At 35.1% G+C, this 25,547-nt stretch overlaps 1 protein-coding gene across 1 annotated transcript in view; it reads right to left on the reverse strand.

Moving 5' to 3' along the window:
* Positions 1-683: 683 nt before the first annotated feature.
* Positions 684-25,547, reverse strand: part of FRK (fyn related Src family tyrosine kinase) — a 90,284-nt gene continuing 65,420 nt past the window's right edge. The window contains exons 3-9 of the mRNA XM_006926098.3: positions 21,186-21,349; positions 19,323-19,491; positions 14,864-15,022; positions 7,087-7,268; positions 5,810-5,975; positions 3,933-5,141; positions 684-3,789 (exon numbers count right to left, since the gene is read on the reverse strand). Coding sequence (XP_006926160.1) covers positions 4,930-5,141; positions 5,810-5,975; positions 7,087-7,268; positions 14,864-15,022; positions 19,323-19,491; positions 21,186-21,349 — 1,052 coding nt within the window. The 3' untranslated portion in view covers positions 684-3,789; positions 3,933-4,929. The remainder of the gene's footprint in view (positions 3,790-3,932; positions 5,142-5,809; positions 5,976-7,086; positions 7,269-14,863; positions 15,023-19,322; positions 19,492-21,185; positions 21,350-25,547) is intronic.

Consider the following 25,547-nt stretch of genomic DNA (forward strand, 5'->3'; position numbering starts at 1 on the left):
TTTATGTAGTATGTAGTATGATAGTATTAATGCTGTTGACAGAGTGTTTCTGGGTACATGGTAGGATTGCACATCCAGCACTCCTTATATCTGGGTGAAGCCATGTGATTGTAGACAATGAGTTGTAAGTGGAAGTGACATGTGAATCTTCTGGGCCCAAGGATTTAGTTGCCATCATGTGCCCACCAGAGCTCTCATTCATACTATCAGAGCAATTTGGCTTGTAAAAGCTGGTGGTTTCCCCATCAGCATGGGTCTCTGAGAAAAGTGACATGAAGCAGTGGACCAGTAGTGAGTATATGGCATAGGAGAGATCATATTGCCTGGATTCACAGATTTACTTTCTCTAGTATACAACTATAAACTCTTTCAATATAGGAGACATTTTACTTGCTATGAAATACATTAAATTTAAGTCGTGAGTCCACAACCAACTTTACCTCTGAAACAGTGAAGTCAACTTTTAAAAGTCAAGTTAAAAAAAATCAGTTTGAAATAAGGAGCATAAAGAACAAATTCTATGTGTATAAAAATAGAATAGTTATGGCAAAATATATTTTCAAGAAAAGCCTTTGCTTTAGTATTTTTAAAAGCCCAGAAATAGAATTTTTTTTTAAAGCTAAATATTGCATTTGAATCAAGGTAAGTAATGGCATTATAACAAGTGGTACAATTAAAAGAGGTATTTTTTTATGCTTTTGTTACATATATAAACTGATCATGTATAATATATTCACATGTAATTGTACAATATATACACAAAATTATTAAAGGGCACAATATAGAAATACATGATTTTTAGAGACAAAAATCTCAAAATGGTACCTTTAAAGTATACTGATCTGGCTAACTAGCTTTGTTTCCCACTTTCCGGATTTATAATTAAATGTAGATTTTTTAAAAAATTATTAAAAGCTCTGAAATCTTTTACCCTGAAATTGTGTGGACCATAAAAATTAAACATAATTAAGTTAATAACAAGCAACTTTATCTTTCACAAATACTACAATCAAAGCCTCTATTCTAAAATTTCAGATAATTACTACTAGACTATGTTTAGCTTCTTCCAAACTAAGCAATTTTAGCTGTATTTAACCATTTTCCCCTAACATATGATGTCATGGTTATTATGTTATATGACTTGAGTCCCCTGCACAATACACATAACTAGATACATAAGGCAGGTTTAAGGTTTGCTACCCTTTTCTGGATGAGTAGATTATTTTCCATGAGGATAAAAAAGATGTTACATATAAGTCTGTTGTTTTAGATGACCAATGGATAAATCCAGGCAAAAAGAGTAACTGGAAATAACTGAGTGTCTCTTTCCTTATAATCTAATCTTACAGCTCCTACATAGATAATGCCATCCTAGGGCAGATCAAAGCTAAACTTGTTAAAGGTTCTGAAATTCAGGGTTTGAGTACTACATTTATTCTCCAGTTTATTTCTAAATGTAATAAATAATTTAAGAGATTTACTATCACTTCCTTACTATAAAAACAAAAGGACTTTAATGCAGCAACATAGGCAGTGAAAGGATGACACTGCGAAAATTAAAATATTGTTGGGGTCGTGGATTTAAAAGATTTGTAAGTATTCTCCACCAAACTTCACTCCATTTTTTTTAAAGCTACAACACTGAATTTTTGGACCATGTTGAAGATTATAGACCAAAGCTTCTCTGTAATTATGCAAGTAAATACAAAAACCAAACCTATCCAGATGAGTGCACAGGCAATTCCAATATCATGTGTATGAACCCCATCTACGTTTTTGTTTTGTTTTGTTTTTTGAGTAGCTTTTCTCTATGGAAAAACATAATAACACAATTTTTTAAAAGCACTCAAATTACCACCATTCTAGTTCACATCATGTATCCATATGCAAAGAGTCCTGAAAAGGCACCATGGACATATTTTTCCAACAAGCTGTTTGGTGCAGAAACCATATGCTTAATTAGACCATGAAAAGCATTATTGCATGTAGGGCATATGCTTGGCAAAGTTATGGATCACCATCTGGGCCCTGTTTTCTCCAGGAAGCTCCAGCTGGGTGACAGTACCGCATCCTTCCAAGGGTAATGGCTCCCTTGGGCCATCAGAGAATCAAGAGTTCGGGCCCCTCATGCATCAGTCAATCCATGAAGTCAGCATGCAGAACATGTTGTAAGTAGATGTTATGAATGGGCCAGCCTGATATTTCCCCACGGTGTGTTTTTTGATGTCCTTTAAGAGTCCCCATGTCTACAGCACAGTTTGTAGATTTCTGGTCACTTTGACTTTACCTTTGTTTTGTTGTTGTTGTTGTTGTTGCTGCTGCTGCTGCTGCTGTTGTTGACTTTACCTTTGTTTTTGATGACACAATATTCAGGTTCCACAACTATTAGGAGTCTACTCTGTGCCTCTTTGGACCTCAGGTAATGTAAACCTATTTCCTTCCTAACATTCTAAAAAGAGGCTTAATGGAATTTTGAATTTTTCCTATTACAAAAATTCTTAGGTTTTTGTCAAAAGAGACTTGAAATACCACATGAAATCATGTACTCACAAGACTTACCACTACCTCCAAATAACTGAATTACATAAATAAAACATTACATAGAAAGTGCTTTGCTACAATTTATGGGTGGTAAATTTAATAAGAACTGGCTCATTGTAGTAAAATTCGACTTATTTTTTTCCTGATCCTTTTATTCTATACAGGGAAAGAAATTTATGTCAGTTTAAAAAAAACTATTACTGCTTCTCATAACTGAATCCATTATTTTTCTCCATGATCCATCAGGTAAAAAACAAGAATAATAGATTGCTTTGACAGAACCTTGAACATAAACATCTCCAAGAATCAAATGCAGAAAGTAAAACAAGTTTCAGGTGGTATTAAAACAAAAAAGGATCATCTTTATACATTTCAAAAGTCAGATCTTACTAAAAAATATTATTATTAGCTGCTACAAAAAAATAATGTACATAGTAGTTGAATTTTCACAATTAGACTCAATGACTTTAAATAATTGAATTTGTCCTATATAGTCAACTGATTAAAAAGATTGGTATTTACCTTATCTTACAAATATTTTCTGCTCATGAAGGAATCAAGGGGCTCAATAATCGTTAGCTCCCTGTGACCCATTTTAGTTTCAGTAAAGTTTGAGTGAATGTGCACACGTCTACTTACTATACATATAGTACAGCTACCTCATCTCAAAGGATTTTCTTCTTAGTCGACACCTATCCAGCATCTAATCTCCCATTTTATTTAGATAATCCAACCTCCCAACCTGTCTCCTGAAAAGATGACATTTTCAGCTTCAGTGGCAGAATTTATTCTAAGCCAATGAGCACATAACATTCACATTAAGTCTATTATTGGTAGAGGGCTGGGCATATGACCACAATTTATCTGAACTGAAAAAGAATTTTTATGCAAGACGAAAATGCAAAGAGAGTGATTTCCTAATTTCTCTTACCAGATGAAGAAAAGAGAACAGGAAGTCCCAGTTGCTGCTGGCTCTGTGACCATGAGAATAAGGACAATGCTGGTGGCAGAGAGAAGTCAGAAAGGACTAGGGTCTTAGTTGAAATCATTGAACTACTGATGACACTTTCTCTTGTCTTCCGGTTAGAGAATTTACAAATTTATTTAGTGTTTAATCCACTTTGAATTGGGGTTTTGGAAATTGTTTAGATATGTTCTTCTCTCTCTTAAAAAGAGATGACAGAATATACTCAAAATATTATGTTTTCCCGGGGCTTGTTCCATTCATGTTGCTTTACATCAGAAAATCTTTGAATATGTATTTGATTCTGAAACTACCTTTGAGAACTCTCCCTAATCATCTAATGAGGCACAAAATTTGATACATGCATTGCTTAAGAAGACAGTAGTATTCTTAAAAAAGTAAATGCAAATTTAAGATGAATAAAAACTCTCTTGTACTACCAGACAAAAAATACAGTTTCATAACCAAGGTCAGACATTATTTCTAGCCTCAAGATCTGAAACAGAGCTTGATCTGTCTTGTAGTCAATTTTAAACTCTGGCCTATATGCCAAAGGTATGTTTATTTTTAATTATTCAGAAATCGTGGACCATAGTAATACTTCTGCTCTCTTCTTATTTTCCCAAAACTATTTTGATACTTCCCAGATCCTGCAGGCTATTAGATGTTTCTTGCAAATTTCCATAGATAATAACTCATCAGCTTTGCAATTTGATTCTTAACATTAAGAGATTAAAACTAATGTAGATGATTCTCAGATGACACATACTGAGGTATAGAAAAATTCCATCATTTCCTTCCACAAAATGAGAGAAATTTTAATTCTTTTTCTCAACAGCTGCTTCATTTTTTTATGCATAGGAAAAAACTATGTGCAATTACTCCAAGTACAATCAAGTCATTTAACATGGCTTTGCCATCATTGTAGTTGCAGGATATTTTAAAAGAGAAAAAAAATCTCAAAGCACAGGTCCTGCTGTGCAGCAAAGCAATCAAATTCCTTCATAATAACAGCCTGATGGGATTCAGCAATCCGAGGAATAATGAATAACCACTTTAATCAGTAAACAGGAAAATGCTACAACATTTACTGAGTAAAAATTGACTATCATTTGTTGATCCTCTTGATCGGCATTTCAAACAATAAATAGAAATGTAAGTATCTTTTAAAAAGCAAAATAACTTTGTTTAGTGGATTTGATTTTGCCAGGCAGTGAGAAAATAATAGACCATCTCAAATTGTCCTGCAGTGTTACTCAGTGAGTAAAATGTACATATTATTTTTTTAAATGCATGGCCAAATTGACCCTATTGCTTGAATATGTCAAGATAAACTCATTTTGCAGTTGGTTGATAAGATTGTATTTCTGGACTGATCACTGAATTTCATTTCTACTTCATTATTTGATGCTCTTTTTCACTGTTCATCTTACGAAGTTATTTGAATCTGAATACGAAGGATCTGTTTCAAAGTAGTCCTCAAGTTTCCAGTGCAGTGTCTCAAATGTTGGCCTTTCCTTAGGTTCTGCATTCCAGCACTCCAGCATGATGTTGTAGAATTGCAGTGGACAATTAGATGGTTGAGGGAGTCTATAGTTTTGACCCAACATCTGGATTACCTGAGCACCTGTCATACCTAAAAATATAGAATGAAATCAACAACAACAACAACAACAAAGTTAAAGAACAGAGTGTTAAATTCATAGACACTTATACGCTAGATTACAGGCAAATTGATTTCCTTGGTGAAGTTATGAGGTCTTCCATCCCCTTCCCAGACTTCAGAGATTAAACTAAATCCTGAAGCAACTAATGTCTATAAGACTGCAATTCAAGAGCAAAGGAGGAGGCAATAAACCACCTCATTAATGCAAATCATCGTCATCAAATTTTATTTCTTACACTCCCAAAGGCACATAGTATGGTCAGCTTCATAACTCTGCCCTCTAAGTCTGGGCAAAGCAGTTAAAATCACATCTAAATAGGTGACCTGTGGAATAAAGGCCCATTTCAGAATTAATTACTCACCACTATAAGGCATTTTGCCGTAAGTAATGATTTCATAAAGAAGGATTCCAAATGACCACACATCGGACTTAATGCTAAATTTATTAGCACGAATAGCCTCAGGCGCAGTCCACTTCACTGGCAGCTTTATTTCATGTTTAGATTCATAGATGTCTTCATTATCTACCTGTTAATGCATTAAGATATCAAGCCAAGTTAAAGTGATATATGTGTGTATGTGTGTGTGTGTGTGTGTGTGTGTGTGTGTGTGTGTGCCCATTTCAGTTAATTACTCACCACTATAAGGCATTTTGCCGTAAGTAATGATTTCATAAAGAAGGATTCCAAATGACCACACATCGGACTTAATGCTAAATTTATTAGCACGAATAGCCTCAGGCGCAGTCCACTTCACTGGCAGCTTTATTTCATGTTTAGATTCATAGATGTCTTCATTATCTACCTGTTAATGCATTAAAATATCAAGCCAAGTTAAAGTGATATATGTGTGTGTGTGTGTGTGTGTGTGTGTGTGTGTGTGTGTGTGTGTGTTTGCCACCCTCATTCATCTGTAATCTGCTTTACGTTAAAATTCAAAGGGAAAGGTTTCAAGATGAGCTTAGTTCCATTGTTAATTAGAGGAGCAAATTCCAAATCTGGTATACAAGACTGAAACACCCGTGAGAACGCATTCATAAAATATTATTTGAAAGCCTACTATGTGCTAAAAATAGCGCTGGAAAGTACATTCTACTACACATGGGGGTATTCATGTGTGATGATACTGGCTTTAAACCTGATCATTAGTAAATAAAATTCAATTAAAAAATGAAAGCGACAAGTCTGTTTTCTGATTTACTGCTGGTATTAAGGAGCCATGGACTTTGATAATTACCATGTGACCACTTTAAAATACTGAAAAGTAGGATTCAAATGATCTAAAGTAATATATAAGTCACTGGAGTTCTAATTAATTTACAAAAAGAAAAGTTGATGAATTCATGAAGTTCAAAAGAGAACCATTTATTTGTTGTGTTTCACACTCCACACCCATAATTTTAGGGTACGATGTAAAAATTAAAAATTAAAGTTAGGGAAAAACAACTAATATTTTATCTCTTATATCAGTGTCTTTTGACATGATGTCATGAAGTGGGAGGTGGATAGGGAGGGGCAGGAATTACAAAGTCCATGGTTGCTGAAGAATTCTGGCAGCATGCATATTAGTCTGGCATAAGTGAGCAAAGGTGGGTAGGATCACTCTGTACAAAGAGTGCTGCTTTTTGTAAGGGAAATGCAGACAAACAGAGGCTACTGATACAGAAATATAGATTGTTAATTCAACCACAAACTTAATTTTATACTCTCCCATCTGGTTGGTCATCATTTTCTCTGTTTCTCCTTGATAAAGAAATAGAAATGAGAAATAGTTTGTCTACAAGGCTTTGGGCCACGGAAGTGTTCTATGGACCATAGAAACATTGTTATGAAGAATAACAGTAAATCTATAAGTCTACTGGTCTGTTAGGCTTTTAACCCATTATAAAAACTAATTAGAACAAAAGCATATCCACCTTAAAAACTCTTGCAAGTCCAAAATCTGCCACTTTGTAGATACTATGTTCACCAACAAGGACATTTCTGGCAGCCAGATCTCTATGTATATAGTTCTGGGACTCCAGATAGGCCATTCCAGAGGCAACCTGTGCCGCCATGTCTACCTGCTGAGTCAGATGAATTTTTGATCCAGCATCATCTAGGCAATAAGAGAAAATAAAATATTTACTTTGGGAAACATTTAAACTACTGAAGTGAATTCTGAGAATCTTGATGAATAAGCTATCAGTGGGATCAAGTGCCATAGCACTTATTTATTGAGCAAAAATATATAACCATACTAACAATTTTATTTCCTGTGAAGAGTTAATGAGGCAACAATTCTGAGAGTCCAAACACATTCTAAGTCTGTGAGCTGCCCTTCCCTGAAAGCATTACACAGAGAAAGAAGGAACAGTATCACATGATCCAAACACAACTATAAACATCTGAGTCTGGCATTGCCATTTTCCATACCACACATCACCAGTCTCATCTCTTCATAATTTCTCCTAGTCCTCATCCTGTATTATTAACTTTAGGAAATTCATGTAGTAGGGTCAGTTTGACCATTAGTAGAGAGGTTAGTTATTTTGTGAAATGTGGTCAGCCATTCTTGGATAGTGTTTAGCCACACTCTTAGTAGATGTCTTCCGATTTCTGAAGAAATTTGGAGAACTTTTAAGATCTCATGTAAATGCAAATTATGATTATCCCTGTCTGACTAAGCCAAATATTAAGAAAAGTGTGTTGGACTCACTGTTAAGAGTCTTAGGCTCCTGACTTGAGAGGCAACTACATAGTACAGGGGTAAGGAAGACTGGTTTGACACTTGAGTGCCAGAATTCGAATCAGGGTTCTCCCTGCCTCCAATTTCTTTCCTGACTTTGAGCAAACTGCTTAACACTCCTGTGCCACTGTTTCCTCATTTATATAGTGATAATTGTAATTACTTTATGGTATTAGTTGTTAAAATGAGAATTAAAATGAGTTAATACACATAAAGCACTTAGGATACTGCCTGGCACCTAGAAAGAACTCAGTAAACCCTACCTGTTATTGTTATCATTGCTGCTGTCTAATCAGAATTAAACAGTTTAGGATCTGTAAAGCCGGAGATGCATATAGATTACCCAAATGGAAATGCCTAACAGAAAACAAGCATATGGGTCGCAGCTCAGGAGAGAGCACACAGCTAGAGGCATTGATTTAACAGTCACAGGTCATGAGTGGGAGTTAAACATTAAAAGTGGGTGAGATTGCTAGAAAGTGACAAAACCATGAGAAACACCACCATTTAGGGTGGGCAGAGGAAGATAAACCTGCAAGAAAACTGAGAAGAATCAGCCAGAAGAATGAGAGGAGAACCAGAAAAGAACATTATAATAGTTAAAGGTTTTGAGAAAGAAGAAGTCAACACCATTGTCAAATGCCACAAAAAATATCCATCAAGATAAGGAATGAAAGGCATTTCTTAAATATAATAACTAGGCAGTCACTGGTGACTTTGGTGGCAGGAAGAGCAGTTTCGCTGGAGATGGAGTATAAGGGATTGAAGGCTGGTCGGAAGCTGAGGACATGGAGACGGCAAGAAGAGATGTCGATTTCCAAACCCCTAGTGAAGAAAGTAAGACAAAAAGAGGCCACTAGAGGAAAAGTAAGTCTTGGAAAGCCATTGTGAAATTCACTATAGTGAGAGGTCATCATTGACAGCGTACTCAAGGGGATTTTGGAGTGCTGGTCATGTTCTCGTTCTTGATTGTACAGTGCACAGTTGTTTAATTGCCCACTTTATAATTAATGATAAGTTACGCTATGTGATATATGCACTTTTTATACATATGCTATCTTTTTCAATAAAAAATGAATCAAGAACTTTTTTTAATGCTAAAGATCTAAGCACAGTGTATGTATATGTACATATATATATATATATGTCTATTTTTTAGTGTAACCAGCATATTTAAATACAATGTGAGGTGATACTAACTAACTGCTCACTGATTCATTTGTCCTTTTCTTTCTGGCACACTCAGAAGATCATATTCCCCATCTTCCCCTGAAGTTAAATTGGGCCATGTCACTAGTTCTTGGCACAGCAATGTGTGCAGAGATGTTCATCACTTACAGGCCTGATACTTAAAATTTCCCACATCTTTGTACCTGAGAGAGATAAATTTAAAAATGACAGAGACACATGATGGAAGGAGTCTAAATCCCTGTGTCATCATTTAAAGAAAGCCACCTGGAAGAAGTGGCTGATACATATCAAAAATGCATAATTTTTGTAATGTCACTGAGATTTTTGAATTGTATATTACAGCAACTAACATTAACTATTCGGTCTAAAATGAGATGTAAGCAAAAAGATAAAATATAACTGAGTGTGCAGCATAATGGCAAAACAGTGCTACTCTGATGTCCATAATAGCTATGCTTTTTCATATCAAATTCACTCAATGAGAAAAACACTAAAAGATTTCAAATAAACAGGTGACTAGTCCTAGGGTATGTAGCAGACAGCCTCAAAAGTGGCTCCCAACATTCTCCGCCTCCTGGTTTTCATGCTGTAGTGAAGTTCCCTTCCATTAAGTATGGTCTGAACCTAGTAACTCACTTTTGACAAATAGAATATGGAAAAAGTGATGGGTATCACTTCCAAGATAAGTTATAAAAGACTGTGACTTCATCTTGCTGGAACTTTTCTCTCCCTGATCTCTTGCTTGCTCACTCAGATGAAGCCAACAGCCATGTGATAAGTTGCCCTATGGAGAGGTCCATGTAACATGGAATGGAACTTAAGGCAGCTTCCAGCTGCAACCAGCCAGGAACTGACTTCTTCAGTCCAACAGCCCCGGAGGAAACAACTCCAGCCAACAATCACCTAGGTAAGCTTGGAAGTAAATCAACCTCCCCTAGAGCCTTCAGGTTACTAGAGCACCTGCCAACACCTTCATTGCAGCCTTGTGAAAAACCCTGAGCTGGAAGGCCTAGCTCAGCTGCACCTGGAGTCCTGACCACAGAAACTGTGAAAAAATAAATGTTGGCTGCTTTAAGCCACTAGGTTTTGGGGTAATTTTTTGTGCTGCAATAAATACTGAATACAGCTTAGTGTTAGGAAAATAATATCAGTGCTGTGCATTTTGTTAAAATCTCAAACTATAGAGCCAGATTTCCCGAGTTTGAATTCTAGCTCAACCACCTTGGATAAGTTACTTAGTCTCTCCATCTCTCAGTTTCTTTAACTGTAAAATAAAGGTGATATAATAATAATTCATGAGGCTGTTAGAATAATGAACTAAATAGTATCTGTACAGGATTTTAAAAAAAAATCCTGGCACATAGTAAGAGCTACATAGTATTTTTTAATAAAAATAAATAAATAAATTTTTATGCTCCACTCCCTCCACTATCCTGTGTGGTTTATTTCTAGTAAATCACCTCATTTAATACTCATGACTACATGAAGTAACTATGCTATTATTTGCCCCATTTCATAGAGGTTCCTGCTACTCAGAGGAACAAGTAATATACTGTTAGAGTAGAGATTCAAATCCAGGTATGTTTGAGGCCAAAGTCATATCTTCCTTTCTAAAACTTACCTTACACATCACTCTGGAGCACCCTGAAGTCAGGGGCTATGGTGAGACTTCCATTCACACAAACAGCAACAATTTATGGCAGTAGTATTCAGTTAGAGGGTATCTCAATGAAAACATTCTTGTCTACTTCAGCCCACTTAAGTGAACTGTCAATAGGAATAATGAACAACATGCTTGATTTATATTTTTTTAAAAAAGGATATTTCCTGACATGTGTCAGATGTTCTATAAGTATTTATTGGAAATAAAACAATTCCAACAAAACTAAAAAAAAAAAAATGCAGATATTTATCCTCTTTAAATTTCAGTAAGAACTACCTACATCCTCAATGCTAAAGTTTTTTGACAAGCCTCTTCTGTTTTGGAGAAATTTATTCCAAAAAATATTCCAGCAAGCTTAGGGATTATAAGGTGATTCTAGAGAAAAATATGTGTGTTATTTCAGATATCAAATACAGCATCTAATTCTATTTCAGTGGATATAAAAAGGTTTTCACTGACAGGCACAATAGAGAAGGAAATTGAATAATAACACATTTCCTACTCTGAAAGAGTACAGTGGCCTAGGAACCACCTAAGTAAACTTCAGAGCACACTTCTAATAAAATGGCCAGATGTCAAAACAGATAAAAAGGTTCACAGACCTATGACAATTTGCATCTGAGGCAAGAAAATATTTTCAATTATGTTCCATTATTCAAGACTCTTTCAGCTTAATATTTATCATGATAGGCCGTTTAAGAGTGGCAGACTCATTATAAGATCATTTTGTTGAATTTAAACCTTCTTAATTGGGAAAGGATTATCTATAATGAACATATTTTCATTACTCCTCCTTGCTGCTAAGTATCCTGGCAAATGGCAGCCCCGGTAAATTGACCCTCATGTCCCAATCCAGAAGATGACAGGGTTCGAGCTTGGCCCTGAGTAAAACACATCAACAAGCCACAGAAATCCTCAATGCCAAAGGAGTTTGCAGTGTAATAAGGAGATCTTTTCAAGCTAATACCAAGAGCCTCAGAACAAGCTTGACCCTGAGTCCCCATCTTAACAGTTTCAGGATAGCTCCAACTTAATCTATTCATTAATGTATTCATTCAATCAGTCAACACACAATTAGTGCATACCTTCTATGTGCCAGACACTGTTCTAGCAGTAAAACAAAGAAAAATCTCTACCCTTGAGGAGTTGTACTTTAGAAATACTGAAAGTGAGCTACATAAATGTCATGCAATATCAGATGATTAACAGCTAAAAGAGAAAACAAAAAGCAGAAAAGAGGAATATGAAGAGTCAGTAGAGGGAGATTATATTTTAGAATTTAGAGGGCATTCAGTGAAGGACTCACCATGATGGAGATGCTTACGGATATTTCAGGAAGACTTTCAGTAAATGAGGAAGTGCACTATGGGGGTAAGTAATGGAAAACAATTCAGATCTGAAAAACAGCAAGTGTGAAGCACCTGAAGCAAAGCACATCTGAGAGATATGAAGAGCAGCAAAGAAAGACAGTGTAGATGACACACAGTGAACAAGGGGAAAGCTGGGAGAGATGTGGTCAGAGAGGTCATGGAAGCCCGGCCATGAAGGACTTCATGGGTTATACAGAGAGAAGAGCCAAGGGGAATCACTGAAGGGTTTACAAGTCACCCCGAAATAAGAGCTAAAAAGAGACACAATCTGATTTACATTTTAACAGAATCTCTCCAGCTACTGTGTTGGGACGAGACTGAAAAGGACAAGAACCAAAAGAGGGAGACCAATTAGGAAGCTACTGCAGAATCCGGGAGGGAGCTGATTGACAGCTTGGACCGGAGTGGGAGTGTTAAAAGTGGTAAAATCCTGTATATACTTGGAATTCAAGATAATGGGATTTGCTGGTTGGTTAGATATAGAATGTGAGAAGAAATAAAAATGACTCCAAGATATTAGGCCTGATTGTTGACATTGTCAAAGAAAGAAAGACCACAAGAGTAGCAAATTACTGGGAATAATATAAGAAAATCAGTTTGGATCACGTTTTTTTTTTTTTAATTTCTAATAGAAATATGTAGTAGAAATTAGGACTGTTCACAAACATTTATTTTTGTCTCCTTTTAAGCACTTTAGAGAATCATATTCCCCTATTCCCTTTGACTTGATTAGGCCAAATGAAAAGGGCACAAAAGTCACCTCTGTCACTCACGGTCAGGAGTTTTAAGAGCCAGAATAAGATTAGTCACATCCCCTTCCCCTGCCAAGGGGATCAAAAGACCTGAGCCACCAGTCAATCTGTTTTGCACATGTAGCATGAGCAAAATAAACATTTGTGTTAAGTCTCTGGGATATGAAGGCTGTTCCCCATTGCGTCAAAGTTACATTATCCAGACTAACATAACATTTAAGTAGAAAAGTTAAGAAGGCAATTGGATATATGGTTCTGAAGTAATAGAGGGATATAAATTGGGGAACTGTTAAAACATAAATGTTACTAATATTGTAACTGGTTGTGATTAGCAAGGGAATTAGTGATGTTGCAAAAGTCCTGGAAAATTCCAAGATATTGAGAGGTCTGGAAAATGAAGGAAATCATATACATTGAGAAGAACCAGCAAGAAATGTAGGAAAAGCCATTGAGTAAAGTGTCCTGAAAGCCAAATGAAGAAAAAGTGTTTCCAGGAAACAGTGACCATCGAATAAAATATTGTTGATAGATCTAAGGATTAAAAATTGACTATTAGATTTAACACTGTAAATGTTACAAGTGACATTGACAAATCATTTTTGTTAGAGATGACGCAAGATAGCTCCTGTACTTTTGTCCCTGGGATTAAGGACAAAGAGGTCAATGATCGAGGTTAGTCTTTCTATGGTAGGTAACTTCTGATGCTATTATTAGATTTTATGTCTTTATCCGAGTGAGATAGACATACTTTTGTTTTTAACAGCATTTAACAGGCCTTATGTTCTTGGTTCTTCTAATCTAGTTTTGTAAGTTAATATCACCAGCTTCACAAGTGACCCTGAAATAAGAGAATATTCTTACTTTTCTGATATCTTTGTTACATTATTGTAACAAAGGGAGGTAAAGGGAGGTCCCTTTACCTCTACACTTCTATCAATCCCACTCTGACATTTTAAGAAAGTATAGAAAAATCTCTTTTTTAAGTATGAATTACAGTTTACCCTTGAATGACATGGATTTGAACTACACAGGTCACTTATATGCAGATTTTTTTCAATAAATACCCGTACTGTTTTTGTCCACAGTTGGGAGTATGCAAATCAGAGGGCTGATTAGATGCATTGATCTATGCCATTGTATATAAGGGACTTGAACATCCTCGACTTTTGATATCTGCAGGGGGTCCTGGAAACAACTCCCCAAGGATATCGAGGGACAACTGTAGTAGTTAAGTTTTGGGGGAATCAAAATTTATAGGCAGATTTTCAACTGTGTAGGGAGGTCAGCACCCCTAACCCTGCATTGTTCAAGGGTCAGCAATTGTATTCTCTCAGTACTTGATCTCAACTACTTTTAACATCTCATTTTAATGCTCATTATATTGTTGCTTATGAAATTATTCATTAATAAACATCAAAATTTTACAATGCCCTTAAGTCTTCTCTGACTACAAGAAGTAAATTGGAAATAAAACCATAGTACATTTCTGATTTTTAGTCTGAATATTCTAATGTTGCCTAACGGTAGAAGTATTTTAAACACCAACAAGTACAATGTAGTTAAACACTGGCAAAGAAAAAAAAGGACAGTACCTCTCTCTCTCTATTCTCAAAAATATTTTATGTCCTTTAATTCTGGTCCATATAAAATATAGGTCCATGACCGATAACGTTCAATTAGTTATTGTAGGAAACAAAGAATCATGCAAAACATCTATTCTTCAACTTTCCACATTACATTTAAATACTCCGATATGTCTATTGTGAACAATTTGTTCTTCTAGAACATAAATATTTTCCTCTCTTCGAGTACACAGTATATATCCTATTAAAGAGCAGTTGAGCAATTCAATGTTAAGACATTCATTCTCACAGATGTACACATAGTAAATATCCTTTGGGTTATAGAAAGCTTGCTAAATTGACATTTATAGGACTTGCTAAACTAAATTACTCTTTTTTTTTTCTTTTTATTAAGTCTTTAGCTTACTTTGGAGATATTCTTGAAGACTTCCATGTCTCATCAACTCTGTAATAATATAAATTGGATCTTCTAAAGTGCAAACAGCATAAAGCTGGATGAGTTTCGGATGTCTTAGGTTCTTCATTATCTGTGCCTCCCTCAGGAAGTCATTTGGATCCATTGAACCTGAAACAAGAAGAGGGGAAAATCACTTTCTGTTATTGAGGCATTCCTATCCTCACAGCAGCCTGGTGGGAATCACCAAGATTGCTTCCTGCCTCTCAGTAAAGTAAGAGCAAAGGTGTCACAAATCTTCAGATTTATCAAAGAAGAGAATTACTTCAGCCAGGGCAACTTAGTAACTGATGTGTTGGTGCATCAGGGTATGCAGTTTTTGTGTTATGACCTGTAGGTGAAGAAAGGTTGATTCAGATCCATGTGAAAAATGGAGAAAAAAGGAGAGACTGGCAGTGTAATTGATAAAGCAAGGCAGGCATCTTAAGAACACAAAGAGAAGACATTCTATTAACACGAATGCTGGAAGACACTGAAAGTTTAATTACTGCAGCCAGAGCTTTTTGGTCCAGGATCCAAGGAAAACTGATAGCTGCCCTGTCCTTGGTACCCACTGTGGGAAGAGCTGGATAACAATCCTAGAGCAATGACATTTTGCCATATTTATGTTCTTAATTCTGTAGGAACATATGATATAGACTAAGTAGAAAATATTCAAAAGCCACCCCCAAAACTTAGTGTTTTTCCCACCAGTCTTTTGTGTCTGACTTAAAACTGACATTCAACATTTAATTCTGTATTAATACTTCTACAGTCAGAGTTTTAATAGCTTGACCAAATAATAAGGGAGACAGTAAAGACTCATCTATAATTAAATTGTATTTAAACAGCTCAACTCTGACTCACCATGCAAAGTGCCAAGTAGTTAACATCAAATAAAATCTAAGGAGGAAGTATACCTGGAGTTTACATTTTATCAGTAATTTTTAAATCTTTCATTTCCTTTAAGAAATGATGTTTCAGAAGTATTACTGTAATTGAAGAAATATTATCATTTCACATCTCAATTTTCACTATGGATAGTACAAATATTTCCACTGATGCTCAAAGAGTCTGTTCCATTCATCATTCTCTCAGGTTGAAGACTTCACAACTGATGTGTGATCTCAGGCATACATAAGCTTTGATATTCTAAAGTAACACTCTCACCTGTTTACTAATGTGAAGTTAGAAAGAGTTACATATGGCCTGCAGATCATTTCGCATAAAGCATTTAGGCAGTCTGTGCTTTGGTATTTCCTTTAGAGCCTAGAAGTTCAGAACCCAAGTTTAATCAAACTCCAGATTCTGAACAAATCCTGGTTCGCTGTGTGGCTAATAATCTTACTGACATCATAAAATCATTATCAGGATAATAACAATTCCTGGCACATATGCATTCAATGACTATTAACCATTATTATTAATATGCATATTCTAGGGTAAACCAAACAGATCAACTGTACATATTTTTTTCACAGGTTGAGGAGAAGGGGCAAGGACTTAAAGAGGGAAGATAAGAGGAATTTGCCTTTCCTCTTTTTCATCATATTTTGCTGAGCTCCCTCAATTTTATCTCTACCATTGGCTTGCTACACATAATCAAATAGGAATAAAATCTTGGATCATAGTGGCAAAATGGAGCTGAATATAAAAGAGGCACCCAAATTATAACAAAGGACTTTGTTCTTGGTTGTTACAACAAGTTTGGCCTATGGTCAAATATGGCTATAGTGGGATCCTCCCTGCCCTCCCCCACAAAAAATAGTCTGATTCATGAAGCTTCCAGTAATGGCAAAAATTATGATCACCAATTAGACAACTTATATATACAATATGTCTCTATGTTGATGCTTTGGGTGGGCATCAGATTCATAAAATGCAGGACACTCAAATTATTGCCAAATCAGACTATCCACAATAGACAAACCAATTGAGCCTCTGCAGGTGAAGTCTGGATTGCTGGTTACAGCTGACCAGCTGCACAGCAAAGAAGACCCAATCTCAACTCAGTTTGTAATGCAACATTAAATATTAATTTTTGCCTGTCAAAGCTACTGTGGGAGTTGATTTCAGGCTCGTCTTTATTGCACAATAGTCTGCTAAGCAATAAATAGCTGCTAAGATTGATTAATGGCCCCAGTGAAGTGAAGACGTTTAACCAATCACCAAAGCTGTTTGCTGCTATTACACCGTAAATCAATAATAATTATTCCTGTTGGAGAGAAAACTATCATGGTCCTTTTTTTTAATATAAGAAATCTAATTTTTTGTTCTCTTTTGACCTCCAGAATGGCTTCCTTAGAGAGCAATGTTAGGATGGATAGCTAGTTGCTTCTTTATGGAAGAGAATAATTAGTTGGACAATACGGTTTAATTTCAATTGTCAAGATTAGGATTCAAAACTATATACATGCAGTGACTGTGAAAATCTCAAGTGCTGGAATAGATTGTCCTCACATGGAGTACTCACATGGCATCTGGCCACTTAAAAGTGTTTCTCCATTGTTCCATGTGGTAGGTGTAAACGCCAAGATTGGACTTTTGCACTAGCGAATTTGCACATCAGTGGACATCTGTCAGCAACCCGTTGAAAGCTAACATTTATTAAGAACTCACTGTGTATGTTTTATGTACATTGAATCCTCATAAAACCCTATGAAGTAGGAGCTATTATAATTCCCACTTCCAGATGAGGAGATTCAAAAGGTTAATAAATTGTCCGAAGTCACAGAGAGCAGAACAAAGTTTGGACTCAGATTTCTCTTACACCAAACTCTGTGCTCTTCACTATTATATCAGAGGGTCCCAAACTTTCTCAGTTCATGGCACATTCATTGCCTCAGTAACTTTTTTCATGATGCCCCTAAGCCAAAAATTAATACCTAACAGTTTTTATTGATTATTTGGTTAAATCCAAAAAACTTGAGCAGTATTTTTGTCCTAATGACTTAATATCCATTTTTAAAAAGTAATAGATATAAAGTGTAAGAAAATAATAATTATATCATTCTTAACCACCATTACTTACCAAAGAGATATATGCATATACTGGACACTGCATAATTTTTCATCTCGGAAGCATTGCTACCCACATTTCCTATTCCACACTGATTTTTATGTGGATCTCGCATTTGATCACAGCAACCATAAAAAAATCCAGCTTCATAAAGCTATGTCAGCAAAAGGAATGTAACACGATCTAATGCTGAAACTATGAATTACCTTAGTGTGTAGCAGTTTGTGAAGTATTTGAGATGTTTATCTTAAAACTTTTAAATACCCTGTGACACCCCATGAATTCACTACGGTGTCCCAGTGCGCCTTGACACACAGTTTGGATACCATGGTTTTACACTAGACTGATAGCCAGCAGTACTCAGGTGCTCAAGTGCTGCCACCAAGTGGCTTTCTAAATCTCTAAGAATTCTGGACAAGGTAAATAATAGAATACCCCCACTTTGAGAACTATATTCTAGCCTCTGGTTATTATTTTTACCTATGTTTTTAGAAGTAGATATGAGGCTACTACAGTGGCATTGCCCTTTCGCAGAGTGTCACTTCCTGGGAGTGTGATGCTATAATAGTAGATGGGAGTTCAAATTCTAGCTCTGCCTTTTACTGATTTTGTAATAATAATAATGATGATGATTATAATAATAGTATTTATTGGTTACATAGTATGAACTGGACATTAGATAAAGCGTTTCCACTAATAACCTAATTTAATCTTCATAATAACACTGCTAGGTGGACCTTATTAACTCTATTTTGCAAATTATAAAACTGATGCATAGAGTAGTTTAAAATTTTACTCAAGATCATATGACTAGTAAGTCTTATGAAAATTACTTAATCTCTCTAAATTCTCCCATTCCACCTTTAAAATGGAAGAAATAATGTCTGGCTGAATAAATATTGATTTTAATATACTTTTAATTTGCACCACAGAAAAAAGAAAAATGGAAGAAAAATTAGTTCCTACATTTTCAAATATGATGTCTTTTAGATGCACCATTTTACTTTTTTGACTATACACAATTAGTATATAATAAATTAGTCATTCCCTGAATAACTTCAAGGTTCCACTAATTTTTTTAAAGTATTTTTAGTAAGTGAGCATTTTTTAACTACACCTAGAAAAAAAGAAAGAGAGGAAAACTGGACAGTTGACCCCTAACTCTAGAGATGTCTTATTGAAATCTTGCACTGGGGATATGTTAAGACTTAGCTGATCCAGGAACACGCGCTTGCCCTTACCTTCTAAAGCCTCAGCCACAGGTTGTGGTCACCTGGGCCAGAGAAAGTGATTACAACACTTGCTTGGTGCCTGCATTGGCTATCCTGTGACCTCTTGGACATAAATAGTGGCAAGTGGAACTTACGAAAATCAATATATGCTATTTAACCTTTGACATTCTAATTTTCATACCTGGTTTTAACGTTTTTACTGCTACTGGGGTGGTATTGTTCCATAGGCCTTCCCACACTTCTCCAAACTGACCGGATCCTAATCGCTTCAAAAGCTGTACAGAGTTTCGGTCTATCTCCCACTGGTCCACAGTTTTATACGACAAATCAAAAGGAGCTGGAACTTGTATCTGTTTCACAGAATAATTAGAATACTTGTTAAGAAAAAATATCAACAATTTTTGATTAAAAATAATAATCTACATACTTTAAAAAAAAGATTATTTTTAAAAACAAAATTTCATAAATTTTATTCTAATTACTTTAAAATGGAAACGGTGTGGCAGAATCTGTATCATTACCTCTTCAAGCTGGTCTCGCCTCAAGTCCTGCTAACTCAGATACTTTGCTGTCCATCTGTCCCACCCCACACTCAATGTCTCCCTTGCATAGGTCTGGCATGATTTCTTTCTGCCTCTTTGCCTAGCTAAATCCTTTCAATTTCACAGCCAAAGTGAAGTTTCCACCTGATCCACAATCATTTCCCAAACTCTTGGGCCTAAAACATTTATTTTTGCATAATTAAAAAGTTCATCTTTTTTTAAATTCATTTGTTTGTTTATTAGTTCATTTACTCATCTACTTAATAAATAAATATTTTTTATGTACCAATTATGTTCCATTCTGTAAACAAAACAGGCAAGGCCTCTGCTCTCTTAGAGCTCATAGTCTAGTTTATCATCTACCATTGGAAATTTATCTTATCTCCTCCACCAAGTCATAAGCATCTTCAGTGCATGGAAGACTGCCTATGCCTCTTTGTTAAAATTTTACCTCACCAGAAATCAAGAATACTGGTTAAACTGAGTATTTTGTAAGCTATTTCTTTGTATATGAGCTTTTTATATAAGCTCTATCTGTAAGCTATTTCTTAGCATGCACTTCGATACTTTCGTGGGGTCATTCCTGTACCATCTAAGATGTATATATACCAAAATGGCATATCAACTTGGCAGGATTTAACTCAATAAATTCTGTACATACTAGACAAAATTCTTCAGCTTCTATTTGTCCAGAAAATTCTGATCTGGCCTCACCATGAAGCTTTCTTTCACCAATCATCCAGATAAAAACCATAGGGCTGGCTGTCCCACCAACAGTATAAAAGACCTGAACTCTGAGGAGGAGCTGCGGGCTTGCCCCACTATAGTACATGACTACTACATAATTTCCAATACATTTAGATAAAACATGCAAACAACTAAATGACAGATATAGATAAGTTCTACATCTGTATAGCCAGACCAAACAATCAAACTATTAGAACAATTAGTTAAATGATATCTATATGCAGACAACTCAACCAAATAATAAACCTGGCAATTTCATATTAATATTCTTGAATACAGATCTAAATAAAAATTATATTCTAACACTTTTTTTTCCTCCAACCGTATCATTAAGCGCTCCAATAGCAGGATACCTGATTAATGTCTTAGTGCAAAGGATAAATATTTCCTGTCTTGAATAATTGCCTTAGCTCAAGGGTTAGCAAACTTTTTCTGAAAATAATAAGATAGCAAATATTTTAGGCTTTGTCAGCCAGATAGTCTCTGTTGCAACTACTAAATTCTGTTGTTACTGTGAAAAAGAAAAGACAATTTGTAAATAAATGATTATGTCTATGTTCCAATAAAATGTAATTAAAAAGTAAGTGAAGGACAGTATTGACTCATGGGCCATAGTCTGCATATCCATGCCTTAGATAACCAAATGCCATTGTTTTTATTTTCCTGAACTGACATATCACATGAAATATACTCCAATATCTGAAGGAAAAAAAGTTAACTTCAAAATAAATGAACACAGCTTGAAAGCATTTCACCTTTAAGCATGGTTTTCCCAGTTTGACACACAGGCCATCACTCGTCGTGGTGTAGTGGCTCACAAATTCATTCAGTGTTGAAAAGGTTTTTCTCCGAGTAAGGAAAAAGCCCCCTTCATCCAGTCTTCTGATTCTGTAGTGTTTCACAACTGTTTCGTCTAAAACTGGAACCCAAAATAAGTCTTGTTAATAAACTTCTTGCCAAAGCCAAACAGATTTACTTATTTTGTGGTGACAGTTTCAATGCATGGAATAATGTGTGTATTTATATGTATGTGGCTTTGTTTCAGAAAAAATTTCAGGAAGTTTACAAAGGACATATAGCAGAATAAAAAAAGAAAAAAGTTGAGAAAGCATTTTTTAAAGGAAATATAAAATAATAATAAAGGAGTGAGGTTAGCAGTAAAAAAAACTCACGCTTTGAAGCCTAGTATGCTTGACTAAAACAAGCCATAAAATTGACTCTATCATTCTAACAATACAATGAAGGAAACATCAGTTTAAGAAATCACAGTGTTCATAAGATGAAATCGCAAAAGATGTTTAGAAACAATTCAACTCTTCTTGGTACAGAGACTGAGGAAAATTTTCTCCCATGAAATCCTATGACATGTACAATGAAATAGAAAAAACAGTGCTCTCAGTACTATCCTACAATACTATAAGAAATTCTGCAGAGCTATTCATTCATTATACTGTCTCTCAATGTACTCTGATAACAGAATGTTCTAGCACAGTTCAGTAAAAGCAAATCTACAGGGCCTAAAATGATGTAGTCCACATATACAATTTTCTAGCAGTTTTGCTTAATCCAAGGGTAAGTCCTATAGCATCTAGAGGAACAGGCTGCCTGCCCTTGTTTAAGTCACCTGACTTGCATTGTTTTGTTGCTTTTGCCTGACATTAACCATTGTCCCTTCTGGTGATGGCATCCCAATATGCTTCGAAGAATCATTGCTCCTCTAAGAGCATGTAGTCTAGAGAGACCTGGTGCCAATGTTGAGCTGAGAAAGGCACAATCGGAGCCAAGAAGATTGGATTCCAGGACTTGTGTTAGAGAGCTCTGGAAAGACAGGAAGAACTTTGTTTTTATGGTTGTTGTTTTGTTTTTGTTTCTGTTTACCTGGTGGGAGTTTGGAGCTACCGACAAAATTCTTGCCCCTCAGACAACAAGAGAGGTTGCCTTTGAAGATATGATGCTCAGTGGAAAAGCAGAGTCTTGATAGAAAAAGTGAAGCTTAACTCTCGAAGCCGGCCGAGCCTGGCTTGTCAGCTACAAGTCAATTAATTAATTATCTTTCTTGCTTTAGTTTGAATCAAGTTTTCTGTACTCGCCTTCAAAATATTGACTTAAGCACTTGATAGCTACTCTTTCACTCAGTGAAGTTATTAATAAATACTGAGCAGAATTTACCAAGAATATAGATATTCTGAATCCCTTGCTAAATATAGAAACATACGCTTCGATAATCAGTAATGCCAGAGCAATACTCTCATGAAAGTAAGAAGGCTGAGAAGATATCTCAGTCCCAGCATAAGGGTTTACTGAGGGCATGTCAATGGTTAGCACAATACTTTCCTCAAAAAAATAATTGGCACACACCAGGATAGCTGTAATGAGAAAAGGCAATATCAAGTGTTAACAAGAAAGTGGAGTAACTGGAATTCTCTCTACACAGTTGATGAAAGTGTAAAATTACAAAAAAAAACCTGTTTGTCATGATCTGCTAAAGTTGAAAATAATTAAACCTATAATATGGTAATTTCACTCCAAAGTATATAATCAACAAAAATGCACAATATATTTACCAAAACACATGTATAAAAATGCTTTTAGTGGCCTTTTTTTGTAAGAACCTAAACAGAAACAATCTAAATGTCCATCAACTGTAGACTGGACTAATAAATTGTTATATATGTGTCCAGTGGAATACTATAAATATTTATAAATAAATAAACTATAAATATACAATAACATTAAGGAATCTCACAAATACAAAAGTATGATTCCATTATTTAAAGATGTAAAACAAGCAAAACTATTGATATTAAGAGTCAGACTGGGTTGTTGGTAACATTCTATTTCTGAATGCTGATTACAAGCCTATATTCACTTTATGAATGTATATCAAACTAAACTCTTATGAATTGTGCCATAAATCAACTTTATTACGTCATAAATCAATTTTTAAAGATATGGGGAAAAAAGGTTATTTGCTCCAGTTGATGGACAAATGGAAGATCACATTCTCAAAGTGCCAGCCACCTCATGATGCATGCTAAATTATTTCAGTCTGGAAAGTTATTAAGGCAAATATTATATATTTATATAATGGAATATTATTCGACCCTTAAAAAAGAAGGAAATCTTGTCATTTGCAACATGAACGAAACCAGAGGGCATTGCGCTAAGTGAAATAAGCCAGAAAAAGACAAATACTGCATGGTATCATTTTTATGTGGCATCTTTAAAAAAAATTTGAAATTGTAGAAACAGTGAGTACAAAAGAAGTTGCCAGGGGCTGGGCAGTGGGAAGAATAGGGAGAAGTTGATAAAAGGATACAAACTTTCAGCTGTAAGATGAATAAGTTCTGAGGATCTAATGTGTAAAATGGTGATTTTAACTGATAATGCTGTGTTATATAATTGAAATTTGCTAAGAGAATAGAACTTAAATATTCTCACAAAAAAAAGATAAATATGATGAACATGTTGGATGCGTTAATGAGCTTGATGGGGGAAATCCTTTCACAATATGGCAATATAGCACAATATAGCAAATCGTGTTGTACGCTTTAAATGTCTTACATTTTTTTTTGTCAATTATACCTCAATAAAAAAAAATCATATTCGCATACAGGAAAATATTTTACTTTCAGTTCTTTATATTAAAATACAGAGGGGAGAAGTACATCTAGCTCCTCTAAAAGAAATATAAGTTTCTTAAATTACAATTTTTGAGTATCTGGAACACATTTTATACTCTCTGATTTGTCAAGTTACCTTTCCTACTGACTATGACTTTGGGGCAATGTTAATTGCTCTGTATAATCATTACCAAAAAGAGGAATTTCGTTAAGATATAGAGCTAAGTTCATAACAGATTCCTGTATATGGATTAAAGGGGTAATTAAAAAATCAAAGAGAGCTCTGAACAATATTAGTCTCAATTCATTTGTCCAGAAAGTAATAAAAATATTAGAAGTACAAAGGTAGCTAAATATAAAGTATACCTGCAATTTATATAAATTATTGGCCTGAAAATTCAATCTTTGCCATTCATCAAAAAGAAAAGTGTACCAATTATAGCTGAAATGTCTAGCAAGCCAACAGGACTATTTTTAAAAAGCAATTTTAAAAATTCCCCATTTTGAAACAAAATGGACCATATCCAGTTCCAAATTGAAGTAGACCACATGGAAATTAAACATAAACTTAAGAATTCCTTTTTACTGTAGCACAAAAGACCTAAAGGTTTCCAAGCTAGAGTCTAAAGTCCATATATGACTGAAGGGTCAAAGTTCTCTTTGTGATTTCCTTAATAAGGGATGCAAATCACAATGATTGATATTGATTATAAAGAAAGCCTAAATAAATGTTTGTCAACTTTTTGTAGTTAAAGGTTTAAATGCTCAGTTGTAAAAACCCATTCTTTGCAATACATCTAGAGTTGTCAAGAACAATAAAAGTAATTTTGTTTAATTGAAAAGGCTAGAGATGGAGAGATGGGAGACCCAAGTTACAATTTAACTAGTGTATTACCAAAACATGTGACTCTCCCTGGGCTTCAGTTCCTTTGTCATTAAAATAAAAGAGCAAGCTTTAAGAAATCTCCAAATTTCCAAATGTTTACACCTTAGTCTTTAAATTTTCTAGTGGCTGTTGTTTGCTTCCTCTGCATTCCCACTTCTTTTTTAGTCCTTTCACAAAACTTAATTCTCACCTTGAAGACTTTTTTTTTTTTCACATGAACACCACTTGAATGCTTTTCCTATGAATCTTCTATTAGCCCACTCCTTCCTTCAGGTCTCAATTTAAATTCTCAGAATCAGCCTTCCCCACTCCCCCTCTGAAATATACCTCTACCTAGCCCTTTTCTATCACATCACCCCATTTAATAGTATTTATATATTTATAGTACCCTGTGATGGTATTTATCTTAGTAGCCTGCTAAGGGGCAGGGCCTCTGCTGTCTTAATCCAATATCCACTCAGAGCTTGGTACAGACTAACAACTAACAAACCACCTGCTAGATAAATAAATGATGTCATTAACTCTTAGATTTGAATTGAAATATAAGTTTCTGAAATATCTGCTGCAAAATCAAATAGGCAATTATACAAATACTTTCAAAGAATTCC

The sequence above is a fragment of the Pteropus alecto genome, unplaced genomic scaffold (assembly GCF_000325575.1).
Source record: "Pteropus alecto unplaced genomic scaffold, ASM32557v1 scaffold79, whole genome shotgun sequence".
Lineage (NCBI taxonomy): Eukaryota > Metazoa > Chordata > Mammalia > Chiroptera > Pteropodidae > Pteropus > Pteropus alecto.